Source organism: Dipodomys spectabilis, unplaced genomic scaffold, assembly GCF_019054845.1.
Source record: "Dipodomys spectabilis isolate Male_0828 unplaced genomic scaffold, ASM1905484v1 ptg000019l, whole genome shotgun sequence".
Taxonomy (NCBI): domain Eukaryota; kingdom Metazoa; phylum Chordata; class Mammalia; order Rodentia; family Heteromyidae; genus Dipodomys; species Dipodomys spectabilis.
In genome coordinates this window covers 12,078,321-12,096,039 of record NW_024870696.1, presented here as the reverse complement: position 1 = coordinate 12,096,039, position 17,719 = coordinate 12,078,321, and the positions used below count along the sequence as shown (strand labels likewise).

Genomic DNA, 17,719 nt, shown 5'->3' with positions numbered 1-17,719 from the left:
ATCTATTCGGTTTTTCTCCTTTATAATAAGCCAGTGCCACCTGTGTGTTACAGATGCTAGGAGATCCCTCAGTCTCCAGGTGGCCAAGGTAAGGGGTCAAGAGAACAGCTACCAGAGCCGCCTGGATGACCTCAGGAGGACTGCTGAAAGGATTCAGGCCCTGAGCAGCCAGCACCAGAACCAAGTGCAGGACACTCGCAGGCTTATCACGGAGATGCGCTTGAGCCTGGCGGAAAGCGAAGCATCCCTGCGCAACACTGTATGTATGCTTGGTGGGGTTAGAGCACTGAGAATCCGTTCTGTGCCCGGAGATCTGCCCATAGGTCTCACCGGCTCATTTTCTGTCTCTTGAGCTTCTTGCTCTACCTGGCAGGTGCTTGGACTTCACATCTCTTCTTTATTTCTTTGCCACCCTGTAATTTCCCATTTTCCTGCATTATGCTTTTCTACCTAGTGTGTTTATTTCTAACCGCATCCTCCTCTTGGCTCCGTCTCTCCTCTCTTCTTTCTTACAGGACTTAGTTTTACTTGTTCTTGCATTCTCAATCCACATCACAATATGTGACAGAGTGATCAGTGGATAAAGGGATGGAAGGATAGGTGGATGGATGGAAGAAAGGAAGAAAAGGGAGGGGAAGGGAGAGAGGAAAGAAAGAAGGCAGCAGACAGACAGCTGGAAGCAGCCTAATGACATAGTTCTGAAAATGGAAAAAGAATTGTAGCAAGTTTGACTTTTCCTAATGATGCAGTTTGTAGATCAGTAGGAAGGAAAGGTTTGTTGGTACCCTCTTGTATTTCTGAATTCAGAAGGCTAAGGTGACAATAATGTAAGAGGATGAGTAAAGATGGATAGAGGTGATTGGAAGATACCATAACATGACGAGAAATCACATTATAAATAGTATGTGGAAGTGGAGCTATATAGCTTAAATGATAGCGTGACAACCGTAAGTCCAAAAGTTAAGAGACAGCACTCATGCTCTGAGTTCAAGCACCCCAACCAACACACATGCACACACACACAGAATGTATTGACTCCCTATTGAAAAAATGTTTATTATAGAAAAGCAGAAAATAAATAGAAATCCTCTATGATATTTTTACTATTGACTACTGTTAAAAGTTGATAGATAGTTTAGGGAACTTTAAATAAATACAAAATATATACATCTATATTAAGTGCATCTTTATTTTTATACAGACACTTTTTGAACTTGGATATCAACTTTGTTCTTGTCTACACATATACTTGTGTGTGTGTGTGTGTGTGTGTGTGTGTGTGTGTGTGTGTGTGTGTGTGTGTGTGCGCGTGCGCATGCGTGCCAGTTCTGGGGTTTAAACTCAGGGCTTCTCACTCTGACTTGGCTTGCTTGCTTGGCCAGCACTCTACTAATTCAGCCAGTCCTCCAGCCCAGATTTTTGCTGGTTATTTTGGTGATGGAGTCTTTGAACTTTTCTTCCCAGCCTGGCTTTGAAACTACAGTCCTCCAGATCTCAGTCTTCTTAGTAGCTTGGATTACAAGGCTGAGCCACCAGCACCTGGCTTACACATATACTTATTAATGTGTGATCATAGTGAATAGACATTTTTGATGTGTCTGGGTATGGAAAGGTGTGGCTGCTGACAAGCTTTTCTGACACTTGAACTGCAGCTGCTTAGGCTCCAGTGCCACGTGCAAAACCTTAACCACTTCTCCTTTCTCCACAGAACATTCCTCCCTCTGAGCACTATGTGGGGCCAAATGGCTTTAAAAGTCTGGCTCAGGAGGCCACGAGTTTGGCAGACAGGTGAGCTGTAGCTGAGGGTACCTGCGTGTCAGCCTCTCCGGATGACCCTATAACACACTGGAGACCCACGCACCACTTTCATTCCTTTCAGGCTTCTCCCAAGACCCTTACCCCCAACCCTGCAGCCATCCCAACCTCTTTGCTTTCAGTGTGGATGCTGGGCAGGGTCATTTGGCAAGGGTTTGGGGGTGGGGTGTTTCTTTCCCAGATTTCTCTATGACTCACGCGTGGCTTTGGTATATGTCAGATGTGATTCCTCAGGCCATGTGAAATGAATCAGCCTCTGGAAAGGGGTGTTCTGCAGCTTTCAGGGACTCCCAGGCTCCCACCCCGAGCCTGGGAACAAGTAGCAGCAGGCTGTTTGCTGGCCGATGGGGGCCAAGTGTGCACAAGGGGAACCTGCTTCTGGAAACTTGGCAGGACCTGAGGCTAATCCCCTGCTCCCTCTGACTGTGCACCATGCAGAATGGAAATCCTACTGGGTTAAAGGGGGCTTAAAGGGGGTTCTCTGCTAGCAGAGCTCAGCATGGCAGAGGTTCTGATAATTTAGGATTTTGGAGGGTGAGCTGCCTCCTGAGCCTATTTTTTTCCTTGTTATTGTTTGTTTTTTGGTTTTTTAATATCAATTCCTAGAAGCAGGAGAATGAAGCAATGAAGCTTATATAATACTTTTTTTTTTAAAAAACCTGCACTGGAGCACAGACTCAAGACCTCACACTTGCTACACAAGCATTCTGTCACTTAAGCCATACCCTCCAGGCCTTTTTGCTTTGGTCATTTTTTTTTTTTGAGTCAAGGTCTTACGTTTATGCCGGGGACAGCCTGGGCCACAATCTTGTTGTTTGCACTGTCCTCCATAGGACAACAAGTGTGTACCAGCTTTTAATGGGTTGAGATGGGTTTTTTATGATGTTTTGCCCGGTCTGGCCTGGAACCTTATTCCTCCTAATTTTCCTCCTAGGCAGCCAGGAGAGAGGATTGCAGGCCAGAGCTGCTGTAACCAGCTTACAGGAGACATTTATTGACAGACTTTATCCTCCTGGGTAGTGGGTCCAGATTCGAACTGCAGCAAAAGTGAATAGGGAATTGGACCCTGGATAAAATAAGACCTAGGGATATCGTCCTGCAGAAAACAACTTACACATGCACTATTTTGTGAACAAGACTGCTTCTACTTAGTCCTGTCCCCCAACTTCCAAAGAGTCCGCCATAAATGGAAATGACCACTGCAGATCTATGGCATGAGCCTTAGTCACCACAGCACCTGCTTTTTGAGAGTTCCTTTAGTTGTGTCTATGTGGCTCAGAGTGTTGAGCATTTTTGAAGCCACACTAGTTTCTTTTTTCCTTATTCATATGAAATATATGTATATATATGCTGTATACTTATGCTCATTTTTCTATGACAACAAATTCTTTGTCTTTAATCCTTTCAGCCATGCTGAGTCAGCCAGTAACATGGAACAACTAGCAAGGGAAACTGAGGACTTTTCTAAACAAGCTCTAGCCCTGGCCCGCCAGGCTGTGAATGGAGGGGGCGGAAGTGGTATTTCAGACAGCTCTGTGGTACAAGGACTTATGGGAAAGTAAGTGTCAACAGATCTTCACTTGGACCATTGAATTATCCCCCAAGAAGATCCATTACCTGGATTCTTTATCTGAATCCTTCCAGAGTAGAATGCAAACCATACTTGGGATGCACCATATTGGTTTTTTTTTTTATTTAATATGCATTAATAATGAGAGGGAAAACTAGGAGAAAGCAAGGGATGACATTGTCCGAAAAGGAATGTACTCATTACCTGACATATACGTGTAACCTCTCTGTACATTTATAATAACAACTAAAAAATTAAAATAATAATAAGAGGGGAAAGAAAATGAGCATATGGGTTTGCAGAAAGCAAATCTCTTTAAAACTGGAAGAAGCAATAATTGGTTAATCTAAGTCAAGTTTATGTTCTGATTGAGAAATTGCAGTACTTGAAGAGATTATTATCTTCTGTGGCATTTAAAGAGTTTACAAACAGCCATAGGGGGCTGGAATGTAAGAGTGATATACTTATACTTTACGTCTTTATGCCTCTCTATGTCTAGGTCTCTTTATGTCTATGTCTTTTTGGTTTTTTGGGTTGGTCATGGGTCTTGAACTCTGGGCCTGGGTACTGTCCCTCAGCTCTTCAGCTCAAGGCAAGCGCTCTACCACTTGAGCCACAGTACCACTTCCGGTTTTCTGGTGGTTAATTGGAGATAAGAGTCTCATGGACTTTTCTGTCCAGGCCAGCTTTAAACCATGATCCTCTGATCTCAGCCTCCTGAGTAGCTAAGATTATAGGCGTGAACCACCAGCACCTAGTTTCTCTATGTCTATGTCTATGTCTTTGTTTGTCTATCTTCTTCCTCCCCTCTCTCTTAATCATCTCATCTTTCCCTCTATAGATTAGAGACCACCAGGTCCCTGGCCCTGCAGCTTTCAAGGGAGGCCACTCAGGCTGACCTGGATGCAGATCAATCTTACCAGCACAGTCTCCGCCTTCAGGATTCAGTGTCTCAGCTTCAGGGACTCAGTGATCCATCTTTTCAGGTGAGTCATCTATAGCTGCTTTCTTCTACTATTGTAGTGTTCAACCATTTAGCTTCTTCTCCATGTTGCCTGCATTCATGAACTTCAACCTCACATAACTACAGTGAAATGCCTAAGACAACCTAACTTATCCAGAGGAAAGGATGGTTTAGCCCAGTGTTTTGGAAGTTCAAGGGAATGGCACCTACATAGGCTCAGTTCTCAAAAGGATGATGAATAGAAATGGGGGAGAGCTCTGTCACAACACAGTTCATATGTCACGGCCAGGAACAGAGAGGAAAGGTCTGATAGGGCCGTGTAATGCTATTGAAGGCGCATCCCTAAGGTGGATAGACCTGAAGATAGAGTCCATAGCACTACAGGGACAGTACCCATATTCCAATAATAAAAGCACCCTTCTTGCTTTACAACAGGAAGAATATTTGTCTTTTGTTCATCTCCATTTCTTGTATTCTTAAACCCTATCTTAGTCTTCAAAAGCTTTCCATCCTGAACCTATTAGTGGATAAAGGCTTGATATCTCTTTAGTTCCAAGGACTGTCATAACCCATGGGAAGTTATTGTCAAAGTTAGTGTCTTTCTGTATAGTCCTGCTGAGAAGGCCTTTGTCCTCAAAAGTTTTCTCTTGTTTCCATTAACCATTCCAAATTTACTAGATTAAGAAGATTCTGCTTTCTATACACAGGAAAAGCACTTAGAGTGATGCTCAGGGACAAATGTTTCCTGAGCATAGAAGCTTAAATGTAAATTCTTTTTTGTATGCAAATACTGGAACTGAAACTTAGGGCCTTTCACTGTTGCTTAGCTTTCTTGCTCACAGCTGGCACTCTACCGCTTGAATCAGCTTTCCAGTCCAACTTTTTGTTAGTTGATTGGAGATGGAGTCTCATGGATTTTTCTTCCCAGGCTGACTTTGAACCATGATCCTCTAGGTTCCAGCTTTCTGAGTCGCTAGAGTAAATTCCTTTTTAAGAAGAGACCAAACCTGCTTGATGCCTAGGGTACCCGCTGCCTTCACCTGGGCATGTTGCCTTGTTACCATTAAGGCTTTGGGCCTAGATAGCTTTCTTAGCTTTTTAATGTGTTTGTGTGATTGATAATTTAGGTAGTGCTTGGATTCAGACTCAGGACCTTGCACCAGGCACTCTGTTACTTGAGCTACACTCTGTAGCCCTTTTTACTTTAGTTTCTTTTCAGGTGGTCTTGAGGTATTTTTTTTCTTTTTTTTTTTTCTCCTACACTGGTTTGTTTTTATGGGTCCCAAGTTTTTACCTAGGGCTGACCTTGGACTAAGTTTCTCCTACCTACAGCCTCCCATATAACTGGGCACACCCAGTTTATTGGTTGAGATGTGGGTCTTGCAAGTATTTTGTCTGAGCTAACCTGGACTGTGATCCCACTGCTTATATTTTCCATTGGTGCTGGGATGACAGGCTTGTGATATTACATTTTAACTTTTCTGTTGAGATGGGAATCCCGTGAATTATTTGTCCAGGTAGGCCTGGAACTGTGATCCTCTTGCTTATAGTTAGGGTTACATATGTCAACCACCATTCCTGCCTGGTTTTCTTGCCTTCTTAAGGTGGTTGCGGTTGCTAGTGTGCTAACTAGTAAACAGGAAGTTAGACTCATTCATTTCTTTGGGCCCACAGGTGGAAGCAAAGAGGATCAGACAAAAAGCTGACTCTCTCTCAAGCCTGGTAACCAGGCACCTGGATGAGTTCAAGCTTGTGCAGAGCAATCTGGGAAACTGGGAAAAAGAAATGCGGCAGCTCTTGCAGAGTGGAAAGGATGGGCGTCAGGTATGGTCTTGTTATGCTCATTAAGTAATGTATGTGTACCATGGGGGGTGAAGATGACAAGGTTCTCTGAAGGGCATGGTGCCACTGCCGGCAGAGGGAGCAACTGAGACTCAGATCTTGATGGAATAGATGTACCCTGGGTCTATTCAGACCTAGGAATGGAACCCAGGCTTCCTAGATCTACTTTTGGTCGAAGCCTGTGTACTAATGTGGCTTCAGGGAGTATCTGGAATTTAAAGTTATGACTTGCAAAACTATTCTTGTCTCCAGTGGTGGACTAGACCTGGAATCTGTCTTCTAGGTAGCCTGGTGTTGACTTAGAAAGTTTGCTCTGTCCCACACTGTGGAGGGATTTATGCCCTAGCACGGTGTGGTGAATCACAGAACTCTTGTTGCCACAAGGAGAAATGTGTCAGGGAGATTTTACTAGCAGGAATGCACTTGCTCTAATCTTGTTCTGTCTATTTACAGAAAGCAGGCCAGCTGCTTTCCCGTGCCAACCTTGCTAAAAGCAGAGCCCAAGAAGCACTAAGTATGGGCAATGCCACTTTTTATGAAGTGGAGAGCATTCTGAAGAACCTGCGAGGTTAGTGCTTCACGCTCCGGTCACTCGGAGTAGTCATGGCTGACCTGTGTTCAATCTTCATGTATCTCTTTAAGTGCTGGGCATACTGGAATACTAACAGATGCTTAGGAAATACCTTTCTAAGGGGAAAAAAATCTCTAACATTTAATCAAATATTAATCTTTGATCTACGTAGTAGAAAGAATTCAACTAAATACAAGAAGGCTTGAAGCTGGACACTGGTGGCTCACACCTGTAATCCTAGCCTCCTGTAAAGAGGCTAAGAGCTGAGGATCATGGTTCAAAGCCAGCCTGGACAAGAAAGTCCATGAGATTCATGTCTCTGATTAACTACCAGAAAACCAGAAGTGGAGTTATGGCTCAAAGTGGTGGAGTGTTAGTCTTGAGCAAAAAAAAGAGTTCAGAGACAGCAGCGCCCAGGCCCTGAGCTGAAGTCTCATGACTGGGAGAGAGAGATAAAAAAAAAAAAAAAAAAAAAAAGAAGGCTTGAGTTCTGTTCTCTATTTGGCTACATGACCAGACTATAGCTCAATGAATACAAGTCACATAGCCTTCCTCCTCTTCCTCCTCCTCCTCCTCCTCCTCCTCCTCCTCCTCCTCCTCCTTCTTCCTCCTCCTCCTCCTCCTCTCCTCCTCTTCCAGATGGTCCTGAGGCTTGAACTCAGGATCTGGGTGCTGTCCCTAAGGGTAGCACTTTACCACTTGATCCACAGCTTTACTTCTGGCTTTTTGGTGGTTAATTGGAGATAAGAATCTCATGGGCTTTCCTACCCAGGCTGGCTTCTAACCATGATCCTTAGATCTCAGCCTCCTGACCAGCTAGGATTCAAGGCATGAGATACTTTCCTCATTTCTTTTTTAAGGGGAATAGGTTCACAAGTTTACCAGCAATCTCTGAAGTCCAGCATTTCACTACCACACAGATCTTCTTCCTTTCTTTGGTAGCCTGGTTGATTCCCATGTGGAACCTGTATGATGTTCTGTGGTGATAATGCCTACCTCTTAGGAAATTGGGGTTCTCTCTTGCAGAGATTTAATTTTTGCCTTCCATGTAAGGAGAATCCTGGTCATCAGAATTCTTCATTAGCAAACAAAAGGGAAACATTTCTGAAGTCTTGGGGTTTTCTTTGTAAGAAACCCCTGTCTACCCATTCTTCTTAAACCCCTGCTCTGGTTATTGCCAGTGTAAGACTTCTGGCTCTGGTTTGAAGCTTTGGGCTTCAGGGACTTTATCTTCATTTTTAGAGTAACAAGACCACTTTGGGATTTTGATATTCTTGAAGTGGTTATGGCCCAGGGCAGGCTGGTTGTCAATTTCTCTAAGGGAAGGACTGAGACCCTTCTGATACCTCCTTTAGATGCTCCTTCTTGGGCTGGGTGTGATCCCTCACACCTGAAATCCCAGCTAGTCAGGAGGCTTAAATAAGAAGAACTCAGTCTAGGTCAGCTTTGACAAAAATATGAGAACCCTATCTGAAAAATATCTGTAGCATAAATGGGTGACACAGTAGCCCACATGGAAAAGTTCCTACCTCGCCTGCACAAAGCCCCAAATTCAAACCTCAGTACCACCACCAAAACAAAACACAAACAACAAAGTTTAAAAAGTGCCTTCTCTTGGAGAAGAGTCATTCTGTGCATAATTTCCCACACCTCTTCCCAGTCAGTAATAAATGACTTTCTAGTCCTTCTCTCTCATTTGTAAGTTAGATTTTCCATCTCTATGGCAATTTTTGTTGTTGTTGTCTTCATTTCAGAGTTTGACCTGCAGGTTGAAAATAGAAAAGCAGAAGCTGAAGAGGCCATGAAGAGACTCTCCTACATCAGCCAGAAGGTTGCAGACGCCAGTGACAAGACTGAGCAAGCTGAAGCCGCCCTGGGGAGTGCGGCTGCCGACGCCCAGCGGGCAAAGAGCGCAGCCAGGGAGGCCCTGGAGATCAGCAGCGAGATAGAACAGGTAGAGAGAAACGGAGATGCAGGCTGGCACAAGCAGGACCAATATCAGTGTGGAAGGAGGGAGCATTGGACTCACTTTGACCTCTATGACTCTCGGTCCTATTGTCTTCCATGCAGCATCATGGTCACCCTTGGTAGAGCTGTTATGAAGTGCTCCCTTTGGGACAATACCATAAAGAGAGCCGTCCATTATTGTTTGTTTGCTGTTTCCTTCCTTCCTTCCTTCCTTCCTTCCTTCCTTCCTTCCTTCCTTCCTTCTTTCCTTCCTTCCTTCCTTCCTTCCTCCTTGTCTTTCTTCCAGTACTGGGGCTTCAACTCTGAGAGTCAGAATACTCTCCCTTAGCTTTTCCGCTTATAATTGACACTCTACCACTTGCACTATCCTTGTACTCACAGCTTTTTGGTGGCTAATTGAAGATAAGGGTCTCACAAACTTTTCTGCCCAGGCTGGTTTCAAACTGTAATCCTCAGATCTCAGTCTCCTGAGTAACTTGGATTACAAGAGAAAACTCCCAGTATCAGGCCATGATTGTTTCATTTAGAGATTATTTCATTCGTTAGTCTTTCTAAAACAAAATACCACTAAATGGGTGGCTTAACATCAGAAATTATTCTCTTATCATTCTGGAATTTAGAAGCCCAAATCAAAACATCAGCAGGGTTACATTCCCCCTGAGAGCCCTGTGGGAGAATCTTCCTAGCTTTGCGGGTAACCATTTGAGGTCTGAAATTTCACACTGACCTGTGCTTGAGTTATCTTGTGTTTTCTCTAAAGTCCTGTTTCATCTTACAAGGACACCAGGAACGCTGGGTTGAGATTCCGCCCTGCTCTAGTATGGCTGAATCATAGCTAATTACATCTTTAACAACTCAATGTCAAATAAGGTCACATTCTGAGGTATTAAGGATTAAGACATCAGCAACTCTTTTAAGGAGATACAGTTCAGTCAGTCTGTACCAACTGTCACCAATATCTTATTCCAGATTATGAAATTCTGGAGTTCTATATTCTTTGTCCAAGTCTTTATTCTGTACCTAGCTTCCAATTCCTTGTGTGTGTGTGTGTGTGTGTGTGTGTGTGTGTGTGTGTGTGTGTGTGTGTGTGTGTGTGTGTATACTAGGCCTCGAACTCAAGGCCTGGGCTCTGTCCCTAAGCTTTTTGTTGTTGTTGTTTAGCTCAAGGCAGACACCCTACCACTTGAGCCACGAGTCTACTTTTGGCTTTTTTTTCTGGTTAATTACAGATAAGAGTCCCAGGGACTTTTCTGTCTGACTTCAAGCCATGATCCTCAGATCTCAGAATCCTGAGTAGCTACAATTATAAGCATTAGCCACTAGTGCTCAGCTATCTACTTCCTTAGAGATAAGAAAGGCGTACTCTTGGAGGCTGGGAAGGTGGCTCCGTGGTAGAGTGCTTGCCTCGCATGCATGAGGCCTTGGGTTCAATTCCTCAGTACCACATAAGCAAAAGAGAAAAAAGCTAAAAGTGGCACTGTGGCTCAAGTGGTAGAGCGCTAGCTTTGAGCTGAAGAGCTGAGGGACAGCGCCCAGGCCCAGAGTTCAAGAGTTCAAGCCCCACAACTGGACATCCCCCCCCCCCCCAAAAAAAAGGCGTACTCTTGGTTTTCAAAAAGCCTTTAGAATAATAGGGCAGACAGACAAGTTACACTTACAACCCATATGTTAAATGTTACAGTGGAAGGAATGCTTCTCAGCTGGAAGAAGAAAGCATCTTCGCTCTTAATTCACTATGACTTCTAGAAAATGTATGTGACTCCAGAAAGCCTAGAGAGAAGTCTTGGTTTCTAGATTACTTGGCTTCACTTTTACATAACTCAGTAGCCTCAGAAATGATTTCTAAGTTGGGAGTAGTGGATCCTGCCTGTAATCCTAGCTACTTGGGAGTCCAAAGTTCAAAGTTTAAAGCCAGCTCAGGCTAACTAAAGTTTACCAGACCACATCTCAACAGAAAAAACTGAGCATGGTGGCAAATGCTTGCCGTCCCTGCTACAGCAGGAAGTCTCAAGAGAGTATCATGATCCTGGTCCAGACAAAAAGTAAGACCTTATCTTAAAAATAAGCAAAGGAAAAGAGACTGGAGAGGTGGCCAAGAGGTAGAACACAGGATTTTAGAGGTAGAGTACCTGCCTAGCAAGCAGTTCAAACCCAGTACCACCACCAATGATGATGATGATGATGATGATGATGATGATGATGATGATGATGGTGGTGGTGGTGGTGGTGGTGGTGGTGATAACAGTAATAATAATTCTAAATCACTTAGGGGTAGAGACCAATTTCATGTATATCTCTCTGTAGCTTCTAGCTTAAGATACATGCACAGTGGTGTTTTCTTAGTTTATTGATTAAAAAATACTGGAGAAGTTTTGTCCTTTACCAAAACAAAAAACTGAGTGTTGCAGCCCATTCATTGTCTGCTCTCCACAAATAACTGTCTCAGGGATCCTAGCAAAGTCATTCAAAAACCCTAGGCAGCAGTGGGCCGTGACAGTGTGAGACATGCATGTCTTTCCTCTGGGATTTCCCACATGGTTCCCCAGTGTGTTCCAAGCTCAGTGAGCATTGAAATGAGAGGGAAGCAGCATCTCAACGCTGACCCTCCCAGGCCCCGGAAACAGACCCCAGCATTAGCTTGTTTGAGGCAGAGCCTGGGGAAGGGTGTGTCTCCAAGTCTGACTCTTTCCTTGTTCATCTCACTGACCCCATCAGGCCTGGCTGCAGCTGTATTTTTTCTGCAATTGTCTTTGAGATGTTTTTGAGCCTCACCCGTCTCTCTCCTTCCGTCCCTGGCTCCTTTTCTTCTCCCAGGAGATAGGGAGTCTGAACTTGGAAGCCAATGTGACAGCAGATGGGGCCTTGGCTATGGAGAAGGGACTGGCCAATCTGAAGAGTGACATAAGGGAGGTAGAAGGAGAGCTGGGGAGGAAGGAGCTGGAGTTTGACGCCGATAAGGACGCAGTGCAGATGGTGAGTAGCTTCTTCTTTCCACCAGCTCCCTCCAAAATTGCTGATATGGAAAATACCTTTTCAGGACAGGTTTGTATTTCATTTTCCTCAGGTGATTACAGAAGCCCAGAGAGTTGAGACCAGAGCCAAGAATGCCGGAGTCACAATCCAAGACACGCTCGAGGCATTGGATGGCATCCTACACCTAATAGGTTTGTGGAGCATCCCCTGCCTTTCAGCCCCATCCACAACGGTCTAGCCCCACCCACAACGGTCTAGCCCCACCCACAACTGTCTAGCCACACCCACAACCTTTCAGCCCCACCTACGACCTTCCAGCAAACTAGAGCTTTGCCCCAGAATACTCGCTCACTCTTCTGAGCTCTGATGCATAGGAATCACAACTCTCCCTAAGAGGTCCAGAAACTTGGTTTGTTCTCTAGTCTAGAAACTATGGGCAGGTTATTTTACATAGTCTAGACTCAATTTTATCATCTCTAAGACGGGTTGCCAAGTACTTATTACCCTTAGAGGTGGAAGCCTGTGGGTCAATGAATTGAGTGTATCTCAGCAACTTCAGAGATGACTGGATAAGCTTGAGTTTAGCCTTAATCCTGAGATCAAGCCACTGGGCAGTTTTAAGCCAGGGCATAGCGTTGGAATGGAGGAAGGTGTGAAGGGGTTACACCGAACCCCCTCCATGAGACCGTGTAGGATGCTATTGAACGTCTAGGTTATGAGAGGACAGCTGCGTTAAGGTAGCAGATGTGGAGGAAGATTCTCCCAATCTCAGTACTCAAGATCACCTGATTTTACCGCTCATTCCTCCCCAATCCAAAATGATACCTCAGTGTCACCAGCTGAGGAACCTTGAGCCGCCTGGGTAGATGACACAGAAGAAATGGGAAGATTGTAGGTCCATGAGAAACCTTGCAGGCTTTTATGATAAAATAGAATGGGTGGCTTAGTGTGACAGAGATCTGGGTTTTCCCCACACAGTCTCACTCCCCAGAGAAAACGGGTTCTAATTAAAATTCTGGATTTAGATAGAGCTGGGACCAAGCCCCCCCTTGGCCTGTTTAACCAACTCCGGCTGCCATAGAGGCAGAAGCAGGAATTTGGCCTCACATTCCAGTGACATTCGGGAAAAGCTTTAGCCCTGCTTTCCCAGTTCAGCAGAAGAACTTGAAAACTTCATTTTTTTTTTTTTGGTAGAGAATTGTCATGGCCCTGAGAGTCCAATATTTGTGTTGTCCCTCTAATGGACTCACATTGTGATCCAATGGGTCCTGAAGAGTAAAATACAGAGGCTGAGAAGGTATCTCCGTGGTAGAGCGCTTGCCTTGCATGCATGAAGCCCTGGATTCGATTCCTCAACACCACATAGGCAAAAAGAAAAAAGCTGGAAGTGGCGCTGTGGCTCAAGTGGTAGAGTGCTTGCCTTGAGCTGAAGAGCTGAGGGACAGCGCCCAGGCCCAGAGTTCAGGCCCAATGACCGGACACTCCCCCCCTCAAAAAAAGAGTAAAATACACTAAAATTTTTTTTTAATTCCTCGGCTGGGATTTTTAGCAGCATAGTTGAGTGTTCTCAAACCAGCAATGAATTGGATGGAGCCAATAAAGGAAAAGGGGAGTGAGAACTGTTAAACATTTACAACATCAGGTACTGTGCCAGGTATCTTCATGGTAAAATACCACTTGAGTCTTATAAGAGACCTATGAGTTCAGATCACATTGTAAACTGGGAAGGCAGGATTCAAACTGAGCCTTGTCTCCAATATTCCATTTCTTTACTAGTGGTTCATACTGCCTCCCCACGGACATGGCTATTTGAATCCTAAGCTTCCTTGACTTACTATGCTTGTTACCCAGTGCTAAGCCCTTGAATTCTCCCCTGTCTTCAGTGAAGAATAGATCCATTGGATAGCTGCTTTGGGTGTGATATGATATAGTACTGGAGTCGCTGATGCATTGCTCTAGGTAAAATAAATTCATGCATTCAAATACTACCACTGCAGCTCAGCTGAGGTTGAGTTTGAATTGCTCTAACTTAGTTGAACCAAATGAGTCTGGCCTGTAGCCCTTCATGCTGACATTGGCTTTCTATAGTTTAAAAGTGAAACATACCTGGACAGATGCAATTACATCTCACAGTGGAAATAAACTGGTACCTCGCCAGATTCCCACTGTTTCCGAGCCAGAATGAAGTCTTACCTCACTTTCTAACAGCTGGAGTCCATCTCCCAAATTGCGAAGCACACCTTGGCCTCTATGAACCCTGAAGCTCAGCCAATCTCCAGAGGTCTTCCAACAGAAACCAGCCAGATCTTTCCTAAGAGTGATTCAGAAAGCATTTTTGGAGTTGATTCTGATCCCAGGGGTGGATGGAGCTTAGCTCCTGACAGGGTGCAGCCTTCTCTTCCCAGAGCATCATTTATTGTCCTTAACACAAAGGGAGCACCCTAAACTTCATATTGCTGACTCATTGAGCTGTTAAGCTAAGTCATTCATGGCCCCAGTTCTCAGAAGTTTTTTCTATATTAGTTCTAATTTAGACTATGGCATGCAATTTGTTCTGGGCAGATAGAAACAAGAATTTATGAAAAGTAGAAGAGGGAATGCATGTTCCAAGAGATCTAACCAAAACTTTGCGATGTGTTCACCTTTCTCATTCCGTAATAGACCAGCCTGACAGTGTGAATGAAGAGGGGCTGATGTTATTGGAGCAGGAGCTTTCTCGGGCCAAGACCCATATCAACAGCCAGCTGCGGCCCTTGATGTCAGAGTTGGAAGACAGGTCCCGTCGACAGAGGGGCCAGCTCCATTCGCTGCGGGCAAGCATTGATGGCATTCTGGCTGATGTGAAGAACCTGGAGAACATTAGAGACAACCTGCCCCCGGGCTGCTATAACACCCAAGCTCTTGAGCAACAGTGAAGCTGCCATAGAGATTCCTCAAAGGAGAGTTTTGGGATACAGACCTCAGGGGTCAGGAGCCGTCTCTTCTGGGTACATGGATGGGGGCGGGGGTAACAAGCATGTGAACTCCACTCCATCCCTGAGACTGTGGCTATACGGGTGTGTCACTGCACCAGTTCGGTTCTGTTTGCTTCCTGATGCTGGCAATGAGGCAGACAGCACTGAGTGGGAAACTGACCAAGGACCAACTACACAGGCAGATGTTGGCCACAGAGCAATCATAAACGGAGCTCTGGAACATGGACTTCAGGGTTAGTCAGTATATTCTTTAAGTGGTAAGACTAAGAGAAAAAAAAATTGACTTTGCCCAGGCATAAAATTCGCTGTCCTGATGTCAGGTCAGTGAAATCCAATTATACCATGGCCAGTAAAATACTGTTGTTGTTTCCTACTGCCCGCTACAAGCTTTCCTTGAACAGAGCTCTTCCCATTTACCACCCAACACATACATGTCCCTTGCAAGGTGGAAGACAGAGCAGTGTGGACGGAGGGGCTGGAAGGCTGGCCCGTGCGGAGCAGTGGTTCTGGGCTTGGGAGCAACACTCTTTCTCCTCATGATGCTGTGGTGACTTAGAGACTGAACTTTCATTAAAGCGTTTCCTATCGACAAAGCCAACACTGGAAAAGTATTTACTCTAGGATTTCAAAAGGATAGGGGAAAAAAAATGTGACTTGGGCATTGAAAGATGTACAATTATCTAGATTTAATAAGCCTAACTCAGTCCCCCCTTTTACATGCTGAAAACTATGGGCACCTGGTTATTTTCTCTTATTCTCTTTCTTCCCCTTGTAGCAGGGGAAATCCATCCTTCCAACAGATATTTATTGACTCCCTACTGTGTGCCAGGGGTGAGCAGTTCAGTACGGAAATAGTCTCCTCTGTCCTCATCGCGTTCATCGTCTAGTGAGGAGGACACACATTAATATAATAAATTTCAACTTACAAACCTCGTTCATCACAAGTGGTATTTATTGCAGTCACCCCCGGGGATTTTCAGCCTCTTTGCTCCACAGAATCTGTGTTATGAAACATTTCCATGGGGTACTTGAGTTGGGGCTGAAATGGCCCTGGGCTATGCACATTTCCGTGCATTCCAGCCATTGCTCCTCCCCTTCCCACAAGCCATTGCCACAGGCTGAGTCATGGTGACCCCAGTGGGAATTGCTGAAGGAACCAGAAGCATTTCCATTCCAGCCTGGGAGACATCTGTGCTGCCCTGCTTCTGTACGTCCTTGCCTTTTCATAGATGTGTGTTAAAATAAAGAACAACTAGTAGATGCTGAGGGAATGGGAGAGGGGGAAGGTCACTTTCTGATTTTATTAAATTCTAAGCCTGAGTTGGAAGAAATAGAACAATGGGAATGATAGACCATTGAAATGTTAGTGAGTCCTCAATCTTCAGTTCCTGTTTATGAGAATCTTCTTTTTTTTTTGGGGGGGGGGCCCTTTCCAACCAGGAGGGCAGTTCAAGGGATGTGGCCAGGGCTGTATCCTAAGTATGAAGACAGTTTACTTCTAGAACAATCCAAGTTGAGGGGAGGAGATATAATTAGTATTCTTGTCTTTGTATTTTTCTTTCTAGTTTGTGGTGCATATGTCACGCTTTTCAATAAATTAGAAATTCAGTAACTTAAGGCCCGTCTATCTAGGTGGCTAAAGGAAGGATTCTGCTTTTGTCTAGACTGACTTTAAAAATCTTGATCGTTCTGAAAATTTTGTCTTTTGTGGAAATGCCTTTATTTATTTATTTTTTTTTTTGGGTCCGGTCGTGGGGCCTGAACTCTGGGCCTGGGTGCTGTCCCTCAGCTCTTCAGCTCAAGGCCAACACTCTACCACTTGAGCCCCAGTGCCACTTCCGGCTTTTTTCTTTATGTGGTGCTGAGGAATCGAACCCAGGGCCTCAGGCATGCAAGGCAAGCGCTCTACCACTGAGCCACCTTCCCAGCCCTGGAAATGCCTTTATAATCCTGCCTTCGCATGCTCATACATCCTACACATTTTTTTGTATTGGATGTTCAGAAGTGTGTGTATATGAGTAGATTGTTACATCACAAAGACCTAGAAATGGGCAAGAACTTAAAAATATTGGACTGAGTTCTTTTTATTGGTTCCATACTAGATTAGGTATGGAACAGATTTGCAGGCTCTCCACAGTCATTTCAGAGGGCCTATCACTTATGTGACTGCTAAGGTTGTCTGTGGAGGGAGGAGAAAGAAGTTGGAGGAGGGAAGCATGTGGGAAGTCTTTGTGGGCCAGCACTGAGAGGAGTCACATTCTATTCTATGTGTCTGCTGGGCTCTGGGTACTCATGCCTATAATCATAGGTACTCAGGAAGCTGAGATCTAAGTCTCATAGAAAGTCCATGAGATTCTTATCTCCAATTAACCACCAAAAAGCCAGAAGTGGCTCCAGTGGTAGAGTGCTAGCCTTGAGCAAAGGACAGAGCCCAGGCCCTGAATATAAGCCCCAAGACTGGTATATCTATACCACACACAAACACACACACACACACACACACACACACACACACACACACACACACACACACACATTCCATGTGTCCAAAAACCAGTATCATGGCCATATCTGACTTATAAGCGGTCCTAGAAAATGTGGTCACTTGGTAGAGGTCCATTTCCCAGCTACAGTTTTACCATATGTAAGGGGAGAGGGCATGCTTGCTGACTGGCCATCTGGTTCTATTAACAAGAAAAATTAGATAAGACATATTCTAGGTGGTCTGGGGAGGGAACTGGTTAGTTAATGGTCAAGGGACATGAATTCATAATGAGTTCCTCAGTGGGATGGATTAAGAAAGTCATAAGAATGTCTTCCCTGACAAATGGAGTAAGACTCCTGACTAGAGACAGGAATGTTGGGACTCCTTTGGTATAAATGTTACGTTCTCATTTCTGAGAAGCTGACAAGTTGATCCAAGAAGGAAGAAAGAAAAAAGGAGTGGCTCAGAGTTAGTTTACCCCAGTCCTAGCCTCTGGTTGCCAGTGGTTAGTTGGATTTTTCATTACTGTGACAAATATCTGAGAGAACAACTTAAC

General features: G+C 44.6%; 1 protein-coding gene across 1 annotated transcript in view; it reads left to right on the top strand.

Moving 5' to 3' along the window:
• Window positions 1-15,315, top strand: part of Lamc2 (laminin subunit gamma 2) — a 70,913-nt gene extending 55,598 nt beyond the window's left edge. Inside the window, exons 15-24 of the mRNA XM_042674618.1 lie at window positions 54-259; window positions 1,709-1,788; window positions 3,224-3,373; window positions 4,227-4,371; window positions 6,024-6,173; window positions 6,645-6,759; window positions 8,517-8,716; window positions 11,545-11,703; window positions 11,795-11,894; window positions 14,365-15,315. Coding sequence (XP_042530552.1) covers window positions 54-259; window positions 1,709-1,788; window positions 3,224-3,373; window positions 4,227-4,371; window positions 6,024-6,173; window positions 6,645-6,759; window positions 8,517-8,716; window positions 11,545-11,703; window positions 11,795-11,894; window positions 14,365-14,618 — 1,559 coding nt within the window. The 3' untranslated portion in view covers window positions 14,619-15,315. The remainder of the gene's footprint in view (window positions 1-53; window positions 260-1,708; window positions 1,789-3,223; window positions 3,374-4,226; window positions 4,372-6,023; window positions 6,174-6,644; window positions 6,760-8,516; window positions 8,717-11,544; window positions 11,704-11,794; window positions 11,895-14,364) is intronic.
• Window positions 15,316-17,719: the final 2,404 nt, after the last annotated feature.